Source organism: Meles meles, chromosome 19 (assembly GCF_922984935.1).
Source record: "Meles meles chromosome 19, mMelMel3.1 paternal haplotype, whole genome shotgun sequence".
Lineage (NCBI taxonomy): Eukaryota > Metazoa > Chordata > Mammalia > Carnivora > Mustelidae > Meles > Meles meles.
In genome coordinates, this window is record NC_060084.1 from 10,004,769 (window position 1) to 10,024,813 (window position 20,045).

At 49.2% G+C, this 20,045-nt stretch overlaps 1 protein-coding gene across 1 annotated transcript in view; it reads left to right on the forward strand.

Annotated features, from left to right (window-relative positions):
• Positions 1-19,438, forward strand: part of ADAMTS18 (ADAM metallopeptidase with thrombospondin type 1 motif 18) — a 137,327-nt gene extending 117,889 nt beyond the window's left edge. The window contains exons 19-24 of the mRNA XM_045986717.1: positions 140-266; positions 3,431-3,635; positions 6,911-7,096; positions 8,438-8,650; positions 12,161-12,308; positions 17,544-19,438. Of these exons, the coding sequence (XP_045842673.1) occupies positions 140-266; positions 3,431-3,635; positions 6,911-7,096; positions 8,438-8,650; positions 12,161-12,308; positions 17,544-17,659 (995 nt within the window). The 3' untranslated portion in view covers positions 17,660-19,438. The remainder of the gene's footprint in view (positions 1-139; positions 267-3,430; positions 3,636-6,910; positions 7,097-8,437; positions 8,651-12,160; positions 12,309-17,543) is intronic.
• The last annotated feature ends 607 nt before the right edge of the window (positions 19,439-20,045 follow it).

The window sequence follows — 20,045 nt, forward strand, 5'->3', positions numbered from 1 at the left end:
GAGGTGTTCTCAACACCCTATTTGGATTCTATACCTTAAGTTAAACATCAGAATCCTGGTAAGTCAGCAGCTGCCCTTGGAACTGACATTGAATTGGTTATCTGTAATTTTCACTTTGTAACTTTCGATGTCTCCCTAGGTTACATAAGTGTAAAGGCCGTTTGCTTACGAGATCAAAACACTCAAGTCAGTTCCTCATTCTGCAATGCAAGAACCAAGCCAGCAACTGAACCCAAAATATGCAACGCTTTCTCCTGCCCTGCTTAGTAAGTCATCTGGAAATTTCTTTCTGGTCATATTTGTACTTGTATGCTCTCCTTGTCGATATGAGAAAATTAAAACCCGCTGCCAGTGCTTCTACTTACAAGTGACCCAGAGAGAGAGAGAAAATCCCCCAAAAAAGTAACAGAGAAAAGAAGACAGTTGAGGTTACAATATATAACTGGAAAAACACAGATTTCCTTTAGACATTCGTTTGACTCCAACCATGCACACCTAACCTTGGGGTTTAAAGGTGCCTTTTTAAAATTTTTGTTTTGTTTTGTTTTTTAATCCTTACATAAAGCCTTCTCTGAATTAAATCAGACAGATTTAAATAATACAAAATCCCATATTAGTTAAATTGACATGTGGTTGTTTGTCTAACTTTCATAGAGTCATCCAGGAATTTAAAAAGCATAATACTGTGCAGACCATGAAACCCCAAATGCAAATTACACAGTAGCAAGACACAGAATGAGAAGAAAGAGGTAGAGGCCAAGGGTGATCCGCTTCTGATGACGGCACTCTGTGGGGAGCCCGGCGGGGGTGTTTTGGGGATGGATTTTAGCCACGCTATTGTTTGAACACTAATTTTAAGTAATCTGCCCAGCCAAATGGAGTCTTGTGTGTGATTTATCTTCTGCCAGATGTATTTATAGAGAATCGACAGAGTTTCTTCTAAAGCAGCGCTGGGTTCCCTCATGTCTCAGATCATCTTAATAAGTAGTGTTTGCTTTGGGGTGATGCAGTTATATTGCTCAATCTTCTTACGCACAGACAGAGACTTGTTGCTTGCTCAGTGCCGTTGTCCTCATCGTCTGGGGCTTCAGCTACTCACCAATCCATCTGCCTGGTTTTCCACCTCATTTTTCTCCAAGAATCTGGACCCAGCTGTGTCCTGAACACAAAGAGGAGAAAGAAACTTGGTGGGCTTCCATGGATTTTCCCATTTTTCTAAGAAATATCTGGTTCTAAAAAATGCCCAGTGGCCCTAAGACATGATTACCAACCAGAGTCATGGATGCTTGTGGAGTAATGTCTTCTTCAGATGGTGTGTGTGTGTGTGTGTGTGTGTGTGCGTGTGTAATCGTGAGTCTTCTTGAATGGCTAGCTGATGTTTTGCCTCCTTCCCACTGTTGATTATTTCTGCCAAGCAAAGAAATGGACCCCATTCATACGTCCATCCATGAAAAAGCAGGGAGCCTAGCTTGTGCCCAAGTTCTAGAACTTCCGTGATGACCCTGTGTAGAAATGAGACTCTGCAGTAACCAGTTACCGGCTATTTAAAAGCAGAACAGCCCTCACAATGACTGCAGGGCTGGAGTGGCGACATGGGCAGGCTCCCTCGCTCCCTTCCTTTCTTCTCCACCTTATCATTCACATCTTTGTATTTTCTGTTGGAACAATGGGACCTTCAGGAACCATTGTCCCCCCAGACATGGACTGGAAATAAGGTCTTAGGTTATTCGAGTTAGAAGGACAAAGGAGTCCCTCCCATCTAACTCCGTTATCTTTCCAAGCAACAAGCATGCCGTAGGCACCTATTGGATGCCAGCCGTGGGCTGACAGTAAGGATCTGGAGAACTTGTACTTGGTGCCACGTAAACTCACAGTCAAGAGGAAAAGAGGGGTGTGTAAGGAAGTAATTGAGAGACGGTGAGATACGTGCTATGAAGAGGTCTTGTATAAAAAAGCCCGGACGGGGGGGATGGACAGTGTAGGAACCGTGTAGGCTCTGAAATGGGGTGGATAGGGACTGAGGACAGATGGGGAGTGAGCCCGGGGCTCAAGGGTGTGGACCCCTGCCTGGCATACAAAAGGTCTACCTGCTGTGCTCTTCTATATTTTAATGGATTCATATTTGTTGATGAAGGAAACACTTGAATTGGGTAGACAACGATGCCATCATTATAGGAAAATGGTGAAACGAATAATGTCAAAATACTAGGTATGTTTTCTCTGCATCTTTCAAGACACAAATAGTTACAAAAATAAGGAATCACTCTATTTTGCATTCTCTTTCTTGAAGAGAATATGGATCATGCAGTGTTTTAGAACCCAATCATCTAGAACTCACGTGCCACATTCTTTGGACAAAAGGAAAGGATTCTAACTTCACACATCAGGCTGGTGGGGGTAAACCGGGGGAGAAAATTATAGGACCGGTAAAGGTGGCAGAAATGCAGAGGTAAAACAAAAATGTATTTGGTCTCAGTGAGGTTGTGTTTCTTGAAATGAGATTTAGGATACTGGTAAAGCAAGGTCAGTCTCAGACATCACTCCTGTGACTGAAATGCATAAGGTCCCCTCGGGGGGAGTCTCGTTACTGCCAGGCCTTCCGATCCTAGAGTATCTGTTGGTCAAGTGCAGTTGCTGGGAAGGATTTGTGGGTCTCACGGCCTCACCCGCACATGCACACCGAGTCTCAGCACCCTGAAAACTGGGGTCTGGCGATCTTTCAATAAAGAACACGAGGTTGTATCTCTAAGTCATCCATGAAGTAGAAGAGTAAGCAGAGTAGTTGGGGACGTCCTCCTTAGAAAGAACTTCTGTAGGACCAAGTGCTGAGCGAGCCCTTCTGTCCCGCAGGCCTGTGGGATGCGTGTGCACCCTGCCCCCCTCTCGCCCTCCCGTTCCCTCCCCTCTCCCTCCCCTCCACTCCCATGGACCATTCTTCCCTCGCTCTCATTACGGCACTTTGTATTAACGTCCCTCACAGCAACCATCCCATAGGGTCGTCTGTATGTGTTCACACAGCCATCTCGTCACTGTGTTGTAGGCTCCGTAATGGAAAGAACGTTGCCTTGTTCGTTTTTACAACCCCGATGCCGACGGAGAGTCCCTGGCACAAAGCGAAGATCCCAGTAGATCTGGCCGAATGAACGACTCGCTCGGGCTTCCAAATGGCACACGTTTCCTCCCTTGCAGAGAGCAGGAATGTGTTTTTTGCCCAGAACCGGGTGGTGATTAAAAGTGACTCCCTCTCACTGGACCACACTTGCATGGGCTTCCAAACCCAGACAAGAGTAATTACTAGGCATCACCCTTATCGGTTCTAAAATCGATCGAAGGCTTTCATCAGGCGGTTAAAGCTTATGCAGTAACTGTGTTGGGAGGGAGGATGCCAGGCCGCAGCCTCACTGGAAGTCATCTTGTTTTTCACTCCAAGCTGGAAACCGGGCGAGTGGAGCGTGTGCAGCAGGTCGTGTGCGGGCGGCCAGCAGAGCAGGAAGGTCCAGTGTGTCCAGAAGAAGCCCTTCCAGAAGGAGGAAGCCGTGTTGCATTCGCTCTGCCCAGTGAGCACCCCCACACAGGTGCAGGCCTGCAACAGCCGTGCCTGCCCCCCCGAATGGAGCCTTGGGCCCTGGTCTCAGGTAAGACTTGGGAGTCATGAGTCTTGTTCCTTCTGGGACAAAGATGGTGGCAGAAATGGGGGTGGTGTCCTGGCTCCCACGAGGCCCTCCGCCCTTTGTGCTTTCCCGGGAGTTACACGGAGTCCACGTGATGAGGCATTTCAGCTTGATTGTGTGTGTGATGTTGATGCATCCTGCGGGTTGGGAAGCCCGGCCCCACAGCCCAGTCTTCCTTAGGAGTCTAGGAAGGAGAGCATGGGGGCCACTGAGGCTAGACTCGGGAGCACAGCTGGAAGGGATCTGAGTGGGGGTGGGCAGGCCAGCGGAACGGCTGCTGAATGCTCCAGAGCACACAGAAATACGAGGAAGGTGGTGCAGGAATGATAGTCACTCTCGCTTCAGGGGAGAGAGCTGTGGCGCTGGACAGATCCAGAGGGGACTGGGGCATAAAGTTTGCGTCTTCACAAACTCTCAGTGCAAGGTAGAAAGTTATGAAGTCAGAAGAGGCGCAGACCTACCCACCCTTCACAGCTCCGAGGCAGTCAGTGGGTCACTGGGAGCTGGGTTGCTCAGGGGTCCTCTCAGGTGGCATTTGTCCCTGTCCCAAGTCGGGGGAACGGTGCGTGGGCATCTCTTTGGTGGAGAGAAACATGCTCGTGTCGGGGACGGCTCCCCGAAACAGAGATTTATCCGGTCCAGGACGCACTGAAGGTGACAATTCTGCTCCGTGGGAGCCCAGCCTCTGCTAAACCGCGGAGGTCAAGCCAGTTGGATGGAATCCTCGCAAGGATGCGGGGGTTCCATTGCCTGAGCTGGGACGACCACATTCCTACCGTGATTTCCTTTAGGGAACATTATCCCGAAGCATTGATTTCTTTTCTTATATTTTCTTTAAAGCTTTTTTTTTTTTTTTTAATTTATTTTCAGAGAGATAGAGCACAGGTAGGCAGAGCAGCGGGCAAAGGGAGAAGCAAGCTCCCCACTGAACAGGGAGCCTGGTGCGGGGATCAATCCCAGACCCTGGGATCATGACCTGAGCTGAAGGCAGAGGCTTAACAACTGAGCCACCAAGCATTGATTTCTGATTAAGGATAGCTATGTACTGTCACATCCCCAGCAGAGTTCAGATTAAGGCTTTTGTTTTAATTATAGGACATGGGATTTTTTTGCAGGTTACAACTCTGTTAGGGGAATAAGGAGCTAGCAGTGGGAGAGAGTATCTTTGACATGCATTGGTAATGCTTTAAAATGAAGAAACACGGTGCCTGGGTGGCTCAGATGGTTAAGCCTCTGCCTTTGACTCAGTCATGATCCCAGTGTTCTGCTCAGCTGGGAGCCTGCTTCTCCCTCTCCCTGTGCCCCTCCTCCACTTGAAGCTCTCTCTCTCTCTCTCTAACTCCCTTTCAAATAGATAAAATCTTTAAAAAAAACAAAAATAAAATGAAGGAACATATTCATTTACAACAGAAGGTCGAAGTGAATAGGATATAGGGTTATGTCTGGTCTCTTGCTCTGCAGGTAGGGAGGTCTCCTTTACAAGAGGAAAGAAAATTCACAGGGCTGTTTTAGCCAAATGTGTGTGGTGGTCATGGGGAAAAGAATAAGGGGGCCCAGCAGTTCCAAATGCGACCTCAAGAGATGGAGTTTGCCCCAGATCGGACATGGAAATATCTTGAGAGAGTATTTTGTGTCCTTAGTTTTTTGTATGTTTCATTATTGTTTACTAAGACCAAATGTGTCCCTTTGGGAACATCTTCATGACAAATCTGAAAGGAGTCACTCAAAATTTGTTACCTCAACTTGTTCTTAGAGACCATTTCTCTGAAACCCTCTGGGAAGCGATTTTAAAATGTCTGATTATTCTTAAAATAATAATAAAAAATAATTTTAAAAACAGGGGGAAAAAACCCAGAAAAATATAAAATAAGAATTCTATTGAATGGGGTCAACCATCTAGAATCTTGAACCTGAATGAATGATGATATGCATCAGTGGTATCCCTCCCTGTCTGATACGCCCAAATCTGTCTGCCCATCTCCGCTTCATGACAGTTGCCCGATTGATCTGGGTCAAGTTCTCTAAGTTCTCAGGTGGCTCTTCTGGAGAATGGGACAACAGCAGGGATCTCAGAGGGTTGGTAGAAGGTTATAGACACAAGTCAACACACATGCTTCATCACATGGAAAGCCATTAAATAAATCTGCTGCTGTGGTTTGCAGATTATGGTAGTATTGTCCCCGTCATCCCTCTCCCTTCAGGATGTGTACAGCCAGAAGTCCTGTTGCTCTCGGAGGAGGCTTGCAATTGTGCCCAGATGTTTGCATGTTGACCAAGAGCCAAGGCAAGAGGGTCACATCTCCTATGGCCCTTCTGCTCAGAAACCAAGGCTGGGGAGGGGGCGTGTCCCTTGAGGGCAGACCCAGACCTGGAGCCAACAGCTTCCCAGCGACTCTGACCCGTTATCAACTGCTCATCTGATAGCCGGGAGGTTCTTCCCCAACCCTTGTCTGTTTCACAGAGTCCAGGGGAAGGGCAACAAAGTAAGAGTGCGGGGGTGACTGGCCCAACACGCGGGTTCATTCCGACATTGGCCGAGTGCTTCGCTCACCCCCCAGGCAGCAGATCATAACAAGAACTGGACACCCTCGACCCATTTTTGTCAATGTCACGGTCTCTCGCTCTTAGAGGCGCGCATCTGTTTCTGTTATGCTTCCGTCAGACGCACAGTACGCCTCCTTAGCAAGTGCCCAGACCAGTTCTGCCTTGTGCCAGAGAGCGAGCCACTGCTGGACCCGGGGAGCAGGCATGTAGCATTCTGCCAGGAACCGTGTGCGCCATGGGGAGAACTTTGTCTCCCGCCCCGGGCAACCAGCAGCCCCTGGGCATTCAGGTGCAAAGGGAATGCTAACCTGCCTTCAAGGCCTCGGAGGGAGGAAACATTTCTCCTTCTGTCTGCAAGGGATTTTACCTTGCATTTGGTTTTTTTTATATATATATTTTATCTATTTATTTGAGAGAAAGAGAGTGAGAGAATGAGCGAGGAGAAGGTCAGAGGGAGAAGCAGACTCCCCGTGGAGCTGGGACCCTGATGTGGGACTCGATCCGGGGACTCCAGGATCATGACCTAAGCTGAAGGCAGTTTCTTAACCAACAGAGCCACCCAGGCACCCCCTGGCATTTGGTTTTAAAGCTTAAGAAGAATTTGTCGAATACCTCATTTATACGTTCTCACTGTTCACCTGGAGGAAAATCATTTGAAACAAGCAGGCAAATGACCCCCCCCCCCCCATCTCCAGTGTTCCAAGAGCTGCGGGCGAGGGGTGAGGAAGCGTGAAGTCCTTTGCAAAAACTCCCCCACAGCAGAGAATGTCCCAGAGACCCTGTGCTCCAGCATCCCGAAGCCAGAGTCCCAGGAGGGCTGTGTGCTGGGACGATGCCCCAAAAACACCCGGCTGCAGTGGGTCGTCTCTTCCTGGAGTGAGGTAAGGAGTTGAGAGTTGGTACTGCTGGGTTGTGGGTTCGAATGCTCCGCTCCCCCACTGGCACCCAGATGCTCAGACCTCCTTCCTGTTCCACACACACAGCAGGTGCCTACTAATGACCCATTCTTCCCTCCTCACCTTTCCCCAAACCCTGCATGAAGCACCCATCGCACTGAGCAGGCCCGTGCCTGGGCATGTGTAGGGCACCTCGGGGAGGGTGTGCGGAGTGCTGCAGTGTGTGGGGGTCCGTGATGCCACGGGAGAGCTTGGGGTCCCCCAGCCCTGCCACCAAGAGGCGTCTCTATCAGGAGAGACTTTCCGGGGAGCGTGAGTTGGAAGGATGACCAAGAACTGGACAAGGACGGGGTCGGGGAAGGCTGTTCCAGGAGGAAGGTGTGCCCCGTACAAGGGTGAGGGGAGAGAGGATGACACGACCAGCACAGCGGGGTGAGGGGCTGGTAGAAGCTGAAAACCTCATCGGTCCCCGGTGTTGGGGCCACTTAGGACCCAGAACAATCCAGCATAAAGCAGACAGCCCTTAGGACAGGCGAGGCGTGCTCGCAGGGAGGTTGCTGTGATGGGGACGAGAGAGGAGTGTTTCGGGAGTGGAGAGAAGCAGAATCTTGAGTTCCTAAGGAGGCCACTGCCACCTTCGGGCACATGTGGGTGGAGGGGACAGGACGCTGTGAAGACGTCTCCTGGATCTGTGGCTGGGAAGCTCGGGTGCACGCCCGGCCAGAGGAAATGTGAGACGAGGAGCCCAGCCTGAAGTCTGCATCAGTAGCTGGTGGGACGAGGTCTCGGTCCCGGAGGAGATCGCAGTTCGGGGAGGAAAACGGGCCAGGACGGGGGTCAACAGCGGGGGCAGTGCGGTGCGGCAGAAGCAGGACTCCTGGCCCAGCAGCCCCTGGGTCTGGCCATCCGTGTCCTTTGATTCTGCCTAAATGATACACATGGGCAGCCCGTCCCCCTCGCTTCCTACCCCTTTTCTTTGAGACGCCATAGCCTGATGGCGAACTGCGTGGGTCAGTCAGACTTACCCCATTTCCCTGCAGTATTCACTCCGGGTATGACCTTGAGCTAGCCACTTAACAGCAGAGCCTTGCTGCCCCATTTTGTTTCTGGTGCTGGTAAGCTCTGAGGCGTGGGGACAGTTACTCGAATTCTATAGCCTTTGGTTTCTTCGCAGTAGCAGGAGGGACACGGTCGCCAGGCCTTTAGGGTCACACATGGTTGACCTGCCGTGATCCCATTCCTAGAACGTCCCGCGGATGGTGCGTCTGCCCAGCACCCTTGACCATGGCGCTCTGCACACCTAACGCCTCCCTTCTCGGCTCCTAGTGCTCCATGACCTGCGGCTTAGGCGTGAGGAGGAGGGAGGTGAAATGCAGCGAGAAGCCCGTCCAGGGAAAGCTGATCACCTTCCCCGAGCGAAGGTGCCGCAGTCTTAAGAAACCAAACCTTGACTTGGAAGAAACCTGCCAGCGAGGGACCTGTCCCGCCCGCCCGGGGTTCGGAGTGGCCGCTGGGTGGTTCCCATCCCCGTGGCAGCAGGTGAGTGCCGGCGGATTTCCGTGACATTCCCAGAACGGGGACAGCCCCCCCACCACCACCAGGGACCCATCCAAAGGTCAACAATAGAAGCTCAGGTGTGGGAGACCTTACGTTCCCCCACCTGTGCGGCCCCAGGCTGCTCCCCTCACCTGGGAGCTCCAGCTGTCACAGCTGGAAAACCAAGACACTCATGTCTCGAAGAGCTCGTCTCTTCATGCGCACCTGCGATAACATAAAGCACCTAGAGCAGACTGGTGCCATGGGCCCAGATGTTCACTCTTTTTGTTTTGTTTTAAAGCTTTTATTTATTTATTTGACAGAGATCACAAGGAGGCAGAGAGGCAGGCAGAGAGAGAGAGGGAAGCAGGCTCCCTGCTGAGCAGAGAGCCTGATGCGGGACTCGATCCCAGGACACTGAGATCATGACCTGAGCCAAAGGCAGCGGCTTAACCCACTGAGCCACCCAGGTGCCCCCAGATGTTCACTCTTGCTGCTGCTCTCAAGCTCCCCGGGAGCCTCCTGAATTCTAGAAACACTGCTCCGCATCTTGATGCCTTTGGTTTTACGTCCTGTTGCTGAACGACTTGATCGCCAGCATTTGCGGAAGCCGCCTTGTCTGCGGGTACTTCTGCGCCTGTTTTGTAGAGGAGGCAGGGAAAGCTCGGCGTTGGGTCACTTCAGGCAGGGAACCTCCCCACCCCAGCTTGTGAACACATCAGAGGTTAGCGGCACCCTTTTTCTCAGAAGACTCGCATGAAATTTTGGTTAAAGTTGCCTGGTTCTGATCGGCGAGGCTGGTGTGTGAAGCAGAGTCTGGGGGAGAAGCTGTGTTGTGTCCTTACCCTGCCCGACCAGCAGAGGTCGCCGGCCTGCGGGGTGCTGCCCACCCCATGACAGACACAGGGGCTGGGGGTGGGGGGCGTGTGCGAGCACAAAGGCAGGTCTGTAGATCCGTGTCTCTGTAAGTAAACCTACATACACACAGTGTAGTATGTGTGTGTTTATAGGCGTGCACATGGGTTCTTTTAATTAACATATGATGTGTTACTTGCCCTAGGGGTATATGTCTGTGAACCCTCAGTCTTACACAGTTCACAGCACTCACCATAGCACATTCCCTCCCCAGTGTCCCTCGCCCAGCCACCCTCTCCCTCCCCCCACACCCAGAAACCCTCAGTTTGTTTCCTGAGATTAAGAGTCTCTTATGGTTTGTCTCCTTCCCTGGTCCCATTTTGTTTGATTTTTTTCCCTCCCTACTCCTCAAACCCCCCACCCTGCCTCTCAAATTCCTCATATCAGAGATTCATAAGATAATTGTCTTTCTCTGATTAACTTATTTCGCTCAACATAATACCTTCTAGTTCTGTCCACACCATTGCAAATGGCAAGATTTCATTTTTTTTTTTTTAAGATTTTATTTATTTGATGGAGATCACAAGTAGGCAGAGAGGCAGGCAGAGAGAGAGAGAGAGAGAGCAGCAGGCTCCCTGCTGAGCAGAGAGCCCAATGCGGGGCTAGATCCCAGGACCCTGAGATCATGACCTGAGCCGAAGGCAGTAGCTTAACCCACTGAGCCACCCAGGTGCCCCAAGATTTCATTTCTTTTGATGGCTGCATAGTATTCCATTGTGTATATATACCACATCTTCTTTATCTATTCATCTGTTGATGGACATCTAGATTCTGTCCATAGTTTGGCTGTTGTGGACATTGCTGCTGTGAACTTTGGGGTGCACGCACCCCTTAAGACCACTACGTTTGTATCTTTGGGGTAAATACCCAGTAGTGCAATTGCTGGGTCATAGGGTAGCTCTATTTTCAACTTTTTCAGGAACCTCCATGGTGTTTTCCAGAGTGGCTACAGGAGCTTAACACCTGTCGTCTTCTGACTGGTTAATTTTAGCCATTCTGACTGGTGTGAGGTGATATCTCACTGAGGTTTTGATTTGTATTTCCCTGATGCCGAGTGACGTGGAGCACTTTGTCATGTGTCTGTTGGCCGTCTGGATGTCTTCTTTGCAGAAAGTGCATGTCTTCTGCCCTTATCTTGATTGGATTATTTGTTCTTTGGGTGTTGAGTTTGATAAGTTCTCTATAGATTTTGGATACTAGCCCTTTCTGTCCGTTGTCTTTTGGTTTTGTTGACTGTTTCCTTTGCTTTTGCAAAAGCTTTTGATCTTGATGAAGCCCCAAATAGTTCATTTTTGTGTGCATACATATTTGTAAGTACACATGCATACACACATATAAATGTCTATAAAATGTGTTTGTGTGTATTGGGGGAGGATCTGAGAACTAAACCATGAAGAAAAGTGAAGGAAACCAGTATGACTGTGTATCCCTGATCAGCTAGACTCCAACCAAACCTCATGTTTTCCATCCTTGCCTGTTTTCCTCTCCCAAATACCAGTCCATATAACGATGCTTGTCCGAAATAAACACTTCACCTATCTACACTAAGAACAACGTAGTGCATTTTTAAAAGCAAAACAAAAAATAATCCATGTATGGGTTTTTTTCCCCTGATATTTCATTTATATTTTTTGTGTAAAATATGCTTTGTAGGGGCGCCTGGGTGGCTCAGTGGTTTAAGCCGCTGCCTTCGGCTCAGGTCATGATCTCAGGGTCCTGGGATAGAGTCCCGCATCGGGCTCTCTGCTTGGCGGGGAGCCTGCTTCCCTCTCACTCTCTCTGCCTGCCTCTCTGCCTACTTGTGATCTCTCTCTGTCAAATAAATAAAATCTTTAAAAAAAATATATGCTTTGTATGTCTGGGGTGAAAAAAGGTGATAGTTTTTGTTAGTCATCTATTTTTTTTTTTTAAGATTTTATTTATTTATTAGAGAGAGGCCACAACGAGGCAGACAAAGAGGGGAAACAGGCTCCCTGCTGAGCAGAGAGCCCGATGCAGGGCTCAATCCCAGGACCCCGAGATCATGACCTGAGCCGAAGGCAGAGGCTTAACCCACTGAGCCACCCAGGCACCCCCCGTTTTTTAAAATTTTAATGGGACAGCAAAATCATTGATTTTCTAGAAAGCACCACAGCCACCATGCCAACTCAGAATTGGGCCAGGCACCGAGGGCAGGATTCCAAAGCTACCTCGGATAAAGTATTATCTCTTCTCTGTCCTAATTCTGAACCGTCCCCGCGCCCCCCACTCCCCCGCCCGCATCTGCAGAGATTATCTGGAATAATTTCAGTACTGGGATGATTTGTTCTGCATCCTTATGGCAGCTTCTGTATTTCTGGAAGCCCTCTTCTTTACAGTCACTTGACTGGAGATACACTCTGGGGCAAGAGAGACATTTGCCGAGGACCCGCTTCTAATCAGATCATGTCTGCCGCATGTTCGACTGTGGACGTGAGCACACATGCCGGGCTCTGGCCACTCCTGGCTTCATCAACAGGACACCCGGGTGGTGGCGCGGAGCATGGAGATGCCTTCTCTTGGACGTCTCTGACCTCCCTCTGGGTGCTGCTGACTCCTTCCTCTTGCCCTGTTCTGCAGTGCACGGTGACCTGCGGAGGGGGTGTGCAGATGCGCTCTGTCCGCTGTGTGCAGCAGGGCCGGCCTGCCTCCAGCTGTCTGCTCCACCAGAAGCCTCCGGTGCTGCAAGCCTGTAATACCAACTTCTGTCCGGCTCCCGACAAGAGAGGTAACTGGCCCCCCACCCCAGTCCATGGGACTACTCCTCAGAGAACTTTTCCCAAACCCCTCCGGTCTGGTGGTACAGTTTATTTCCTGCAGCACCACTAGGGGGTGCAATTCCCACCCTGTCTGTGTGAACGCCGCCCCCCACAGGGCGTACGGGGCACAAATCTGGGGCGTTCCTGCTCAGTGATCTTGTTTGCACACCTCTGCAGGAACATTTAATTCTGCGATAAGGCTTGTGAGCCATTACTTCTTACTCTAAAAGGGGGAAATAGCAATCGTGCAAGTCAGTTTTTTAACACGGTTTTAGTTAAATAAGAAAATGAGAAAGTAACTACCATGAGCCCAAGATTACGGTCGTCGGTGGGAACCCAAGCATGAATGGGGATCGTCCTTGAACTCACGTGCTAGTGGAGGAGGCAGGTAGGTTACGGTCTGTCAGGGACCATGCGGCATCCTCAGACCACACCTTGCATGCTTCCTTGGTTACGGTCCCTTCCCACGCAGTGCGGCGTGTGCTGAGGCACAACGGGACGTTGGATTACATGAGCGAACTAGACTGGGTTTCACTGGCTCAACTTCCTTTTCAAAGGCACCTGACAAACACACCAGGAAAGGTCTCCTCCGCCCCTCAGATTTCCTTCTGCTAAAGACGTAGGTTCCCGCCGGGTACCTGCTGCATTTTCTTTTCATCCCATCCCGGCTTTTCCAGGGCTCTTTAATTTCTTACCCCACGCTCTCCCATCTGTGGGGAATCAGATTCAGGACTCTGACTCCTCGGCTCTCCCCTGTCCCATCACTTTGCGTTTCTAAGTTGTTGTCCTTGTTTAGCTTCATCTTCGAGCCTTGGCTCCAGACTCTGTTTTTCCCTCCTCTGCCCTCTCTCCTTCCTTGTCTGAGGCTTGCAGGAGCCAAGAGAACTAGTAACATGCCAGCTTCTCCGAGCCCCATCCCTTCCAAAGCAATTTTGGAATTCTCCAAACCTCCAGCCTCTTTCGGCAGAAAGCTTATGGAGGAAGAGACCCACATTTGGAGCAAGCGGTCATGTACGTGCAAACTGGCTGGCCCCAGACACATGCCCGGAGTCAGAAATGCATGACCCCTAGGTACTCGGGAGACAGGCTGTAGGGAATGGCTGATCATGAACATGGCTCAGCAGTATCTCCTGGGCAGGAGTACGAGGTGGGGAGAACCAGACAGATTAGATCCAGGATCGAGGGGAGGCCCTTGGTGTTACTATTCTGTTCATCCAGCACCCGTCCATGCTCAGTACGTGTCGGGTGGGAGATTTGGGGTCCAGTACCATGAGGTTTTTTCTTCCTTCCAAGCCGGGTCACTAAGCACCTGCTGCATATCCCTAGAGTTCTTCTAGGGATGAAAGAACAAGGTAACGTCCTGTTCTTAAGGTACAAGGAGTCAGTGTCTCAGCGGAAGAGGAAGACAGGACAACAGATGCGCGTGGTGGAGCGTTACCACTACCGCAGTGGAGGTCAGTGCTCCGTGGGTTGCAGGGATGGGGTTAAGGGAAGATGGCAGGACCAGAAGGGGTTCTGAGAAGGACCTCGCTCCGTGCCTCTTGAGTAACTGAGGTCTCTTTTGTAAAGAGGAGTACGGTAAGAAGGCAGATATGAAAGGCATAACCCTGAGTATTTCTTCTTGGCAAAAACGTGGCTGTGGTTTTTACTCGGTTGAAGGCCTCCTCCCGCTTCTTGCATTCCATCCCAAATCCGGGGAGAGTGCCGTGCCCAGGCTACTGCTGGGTTAGTCTTCCTCCTCAGATCAGTGGCAGGCTGACCACAGGAGGAATTGGAGTGTGTTTTCTAACACTTAGTTTTCGACAAACATTAGTGGACAGTAAACAAACCCATGGTGCCAAAGGGCAGGAGGTTTAATTCTTAGAATCTTCTCGGAGACTCCCAGGATGCACCGTGCTTGTGAGGCACCAACTTCCCCGCCAAGAGTTGAGAGAAGACAGTTCTACGCAGCCTGGCACCGTCGTGTCTTGCCGGACGGCCAAGTGTGTGTGCTGTCGCTCGGGCCACACGCTACCACTGACTAGTTTGTGGCCACGAGCAAGCTCTTGAACTCTATAAAATGAAGAAGTAATGCTTACCTGAAAAGATCACTGGGAGTTAAGTAAGATGATTCAGTGTTTCCGTGTTTATTTAGGACCCACTGCGAACCGGAAACTGTTCTGATGTGTGACTGTAGATAGAGCAGTGGACAAAATGGCCAGAGTTCCCACCTCCTATCTGGAAACGAACGACAGGCCAACCAGTAACTATACAATGTCAGATAATAAAGTAGAAAATAAAACCGAAGCAGGGTATAGAGAATGAGAAGGATTAGGGGGTGAAGGGGGGGGGGACTGGTTTAGAGGGACTAGTCAGGCAAGGATGATTTGATACAGATACGGATCTACAGGAAGGCGAACCATGCATGCATCTAGGACAGTGTTCCTGGCAGGGGGACCAGCACATCCAAAGGCCCTGAGGTGGGAATGTGGAGTCAGATGTCTAAAGTGGACAGGGGTTAGGTGATGAGCGGAAGCTGGTCCTAGGGGCCTCGTCCGTCTTTGTAAAGACTTAAGATTTAGCTGAGTGAGTTGGAAGCTGATGGAGAACTTGGAGCAGAGGAGCCGTGGGATCGGACTTGTGGGAAGGTCCCCAGCAGTTACACAGAGAAAAGCACAGGGGCCCAGAGCAGGAGGAGGATTTGCCCACTCTTGGTCGGGAGGAGGTTCCATGAGGGCAGTGGCCGTACTGGGAGAGGCTGGTATATTCTGAAGACTGAGCTCACGTATGATACTTGTCAGTGGTCTGCATGCGGGATGTGAGGCAAAGAACAGGACGCCAAGGTCATCCTCAACAGCACACATGAAACAAGACAACAGAGCTCCAGTAACCAGCTATCGGTAACCACTGGAGTGGCCGTAATCCAACCCGGTGCTCATCTCGATGGCTCGGTGATAAACCTCCCTTCTGCTTCGGGACTTAAAAGGAGCTCAAAGCACAAGCCGCAGCAGCCGGCCGAGAGCCCGTTCTTACCTCGAAAGGAGTAAGCGTTGCTATAGTACTGCAGTTAGGGTCATGCTGTTCGCGGTCTGTTTTCTTCCTGATGCCGTATTTCCACTACAGCAGTAGGACAATCTCTGCAATTTAAGCAGAAACTGATTCGGGTGTACATTCTGATGGAGGAGGCTGCGTGCTCGGTGGCTGGGACAGAAGACACTGTCCCGTTTGTATTAGACACAACCGGAGACGGATACAGAGATACATGAGCCAACAGAGGGCAGACGAGTGTTCTCTCATGTCTGACTTGTATCTCTGAGGTAAGGGATCGCACCCCTGTCCCGTGATGGTCCACCTCCGTACACCTCCTTCTAGATGCCCAGGGCAAAAAGCCTATCATCATTCTTGATTCTTCCTTTCTCTCTCCTGTCTTTACCAACCCGTCAGAAAATTCTTTAGGCTCCATATCCAGGAGTTACTGAAAAGAAAAATGCTCTTAGTCCTCCTTTCTACCCAAGTTGTGACGCTGTAGATTTCACATTGGTTGTTCTAGCCATGATGGTTACAGGGAAACTGCTGTATTTTTTCAACAAGTATTTCCTGAGCAGCTACTTTGTGACAGGCACGACACACTGGGAATGAAGTAATGAAAACAGTCGGCGAAACCTCTGCTCTCGAGGACCTTACGTTCTAGAGAGGAGCCAGACAGGCAGCACAGAATGGGATGAGAGCTGATAGCCCCGAGGTGGGAAAATAAAGCAAGGTGGGGAGTAGGGAGTGTTTTCTGGGAGGCCACAGAGCACTCTGCTTGTCTGGGGGAGTCCCGGAAGGCCCTATTGCCTGTCAGTGACCTCTGAGCAGAGACATAAAGGAATAGAAGGGGTCTGGGGAAGTAGATGGCTGGGGAAATCCACCGTGCGCCTGGCACATTAGGGCATCCCCCAGGCGGCCCATGTCAGGGAGGGGACGAGAAGAGGAAGACGAGGTCAAGCAGTAGTGGGGAAACCAGATCCCAGGACCTTGTGGGCCATGGTAAGGACTAAACCTTTCACTGTGGGTGGATGGAGGGGCCAAAGGGAGAGTCTGGGGCTGAGACATGACATGAACTGACTTGTCCGTTCAAAGGATCGGTGGCGCTACTAGGAGATGGATGGGGAGGCTGTATTTTAGGCAGAAGAATGAAGGCAGGGGAAGGAACTGTAGGTAGTTCTGAATCACAGAGAGGCAGGATGCAAGTCGGGAACAGCCAGAAAAGGAAGAGGAGAGCTGAGAGCCTGGCCTGCCATGTCCAGGGACACAGGGCACAGAGCAGAGCTACTTCAGGATAATTTTAAAAGGGAGCTGGGTGGGTGCCTGTGGGCAGCAGGGGGGGTTGGGCAAAGAGAACGTCAAGTGACTTTTGAGCCTTGCAGAGAGGAAAGGGAAAACACTTCCAACCACGACTGAGAAAACTTATGTATAGGGTAGACCATAAACACTTGCCAAGTCAAAATTCCTTGAGAATCCGGTAAAATGGCTAAGGCCTTGACTCCTAAAATGGGCACTGAAGTTTACAGAAAGAACATCTTACATACGGCTTACATACAGCTTTGCGTGCCTTCTGTACCTAGTGAGGTCCTTCTGCGTGAGAGTCCCCGATGTACCGCGTTCTGCTTCAGCCCGTAATCCCATCTGTCAACAGAAGTCGGGCCTGCTGTTGACTTAAATTCACTCCATTGCACATGGGCTAGGAGATTTATTGAAATCAACGTAGAGCACTGCAGCTGGGCCATCAGTCTCGGTGTGCTGACTCCCGTATCGTAGGCCTCCTGTTGCCCAAAATAAGGTCCATGGACCAGCGGCAGCTGCTCCCAGCTCACCCCAGACCCTGGGAATCAGAAGCAGTGGTTTAACAAGACCCCCAGGACATTCCTCCCAGGCTGGGCTAAGGATACAACATGGTGGCTCCCAGGCTGCTAGGGAGGATCCAACAGGAATCTTGGGCTGGATATGACACTTTCTTTTAACATCCACCCCCCCCCCCCAGTTGACATTTCGCTAAGGGCCCTAGTCCCTTTGGATGTCTTAATCCTGCTCCCCCACCCTCCCAGCCAAGTCCTAGATCAGGAGCAGGACCACTCAGAGGCAGGAGGCAGATACGTCCGAGGTCTCTGACCCACAGGCTCTCACCTTAAGAAAAAGGCTAATCTTCCTCCTGAGGGGTGAATGATTTTTTTCTCTCCCTGCAGAGGATCCATCGTGTGTCGATTTCTTCAGCTGGTGTCCCCTAGTTCCTCAACATGGTGTCTGCAACCACAAATTTTATGGTCAACAGTGCTGCAAGTCATGCACGAGGAAAAGCTGATCTCCACGACCCCCCACCCCACCAACACTCAAGGGCGAGGTCTTCCCTCTGGCCTCTGGAGAGACCAGCCCCCATTAATCCCCCACTGAAAGCTGAACACTGCAGGCCACCCATGCATGGCTGCGGCCATCAGTGGAATGGGCTCCCTATCCACTTCCCCAAAGCACATGGTACTCCAAAGCACTTGAAAATGGGAAGCAAGGGCAAATTGGACTTCCACAAGAAAAGACAAAATAACTTCGATTTGCACTGTGACAACGAAAGAAGTGACGCATCCCACTGAGAGACGTCACGTTTTAATTTTGACAAAGTGAGAATCTGGTCACCGTGGGGAGGGTCCCTCTTTGAACTTTAGAGGGTTCCACGGCAAAGACATCTGGGTTGAAAAGGTGCTTTCAGACTTCGGGTCCGAGATGGAGCCTTGGAGCAATCAAATTCGAATGGAACCCCTTGCCTCGCTGTTGCTCGGAGCTCGCAGTGTGATGGACACTGTGGCCAGCCCCGAGGAGGAGTTCCACGGGAAGCAAAAAGGTGCTCGTAACTGTGCTTGCTGCTGGACTAGCAAGCCTCGTGTTATTTTTATCCAGTGTGCGTGTGTTGTTTTTATTATTTTGTTTAGACTATATTCTGCTTAGAGAGTCTCCAAGACTAAAAGTCACACTTGAAAAGTATGCCAAGGAATATTCTGGAAACAGAGCAACATGGATTATTTAAGATCCCCAGTTCAGTGAACTTCAAGACTCTGAAAAAAGAAAAGCCCACAAATGCATGTAAAAGGCATATGTTGACGTCCTACACAGTACGTCAACCTCGTAACTTCCGGTGCTAGCTGAACAAGTCCACGGGAGCCCCTAGTCTGCTCTTTGGGAATCAGAACTGGCGAGATGTTCATTTCTGGTAAAACTCTAGGAGGAGCTAAATAGCAAAACAGCAGTGTTTTGAAGGAGAGCAGACCAACATTTATAAGGCTCCCTACATATTATCAGAGCTGCTTGGAAAATTAAAGACCACTTGTGGTTCTTTCTTACCAATGGTCATGTTTAAATTTTCCCTAAGATTTAGTTAACAAGAAAAAAAGAGTGGCAACAGAGAAACCCATCTGTCTTCTTGCTAAGTTAATATTAACAAATCATAATAAGCCAAGATCCTTCGATGAATGAGAATATTTTATAATCTTTCAGATGATATTTTCAGTCATGAGAAGCCAGCTGTTGATAGGCACTAATGAGCTTTAAATTGTTCTCAATTGGAAAATACCACACTGTTTTGCCAAAACCAAAGTAACTTACAAGACTGAGTCCTTCTGTAATTTTTTGAGCTGTGGTTAAAATGGGCATATTTATATAATTCTACTCTATTCCTCAATTTCTTTGATGAATGTAACCCAATTTTACTGCTTTATAAAGTCACAATTCAAACAGGGATTTGCCAGCTCAGCACAACCAACCAGACAGTGGTTTGTTAAATTTAGAGCATCCTTTGTTCCCATTCTAATTAAAATCATGCGTTCTTGAATCTCAGAGAAATGATTAGAATAGTCTCTCAATCCATTTGGCTTGGCCTAGAGTAGTGGCCATTCTATCATCAGAAGCACACAGTTCCACATCACCCACCCCCTTGCCCTCCGAAAAATTGCAAGTTATTTGTTTCTTTATATAATGATCATTTTATTATTTTATGGAAAATTAATTTATTAATAGCCTATTCTTATGTGTTCTCACTTGCTTCTCTGAGTAAGTGATATTAATTCTGAGGAAAAATGTTGAATAAAACAATGGGTTATAGAGAAAAGTCAAAATATATGTGTAATATTTAATTATTTTATAAGTTTTATAATAAAGTGTTCTGTTTCTTTATCTTTGAAATTTGTTATGTTCTTGAATAAGTTAGAAGTCCATTACTTCCAAGGTCATGTAACTGTGTAAGTGTTGATTAGGGATCTCAGTAATTTCTCAAGGAGAAGTTGGGAGGAAAAAATTCTCATTGATTTTTCTTGCCTGTGTCTAAGAAAATTAGAAACCACCAGAAGTTGGGATGAAATGGAGGATGTTTAGCATCTAACAGAGATACACGGTTATTTTTTCCTGCTCTAATGCTTTGTCAACACTTATGGAAATCGTCCAAGTTAGTTAGATAAACCATAAGCATAGTTGGCTTTCTCCTTCATTTTTTCCATTTGAATGGCTGTCGGGTGAAATCCTTTTGCAAAAAGCAAGAGGGGAGGGGAAGGAAGGAAAAAAAAAAATTAAGAAGCCATTATTTCAGGTTTTCCAAATTTGGAATCATCAGACCCAGTGGAGAATAAAAATAGTCTGGGCAAAAGTTCCAGTTGATGTGAATATATAATATTTTCCCTCCACATGGGATTATATACATGTATATGAAT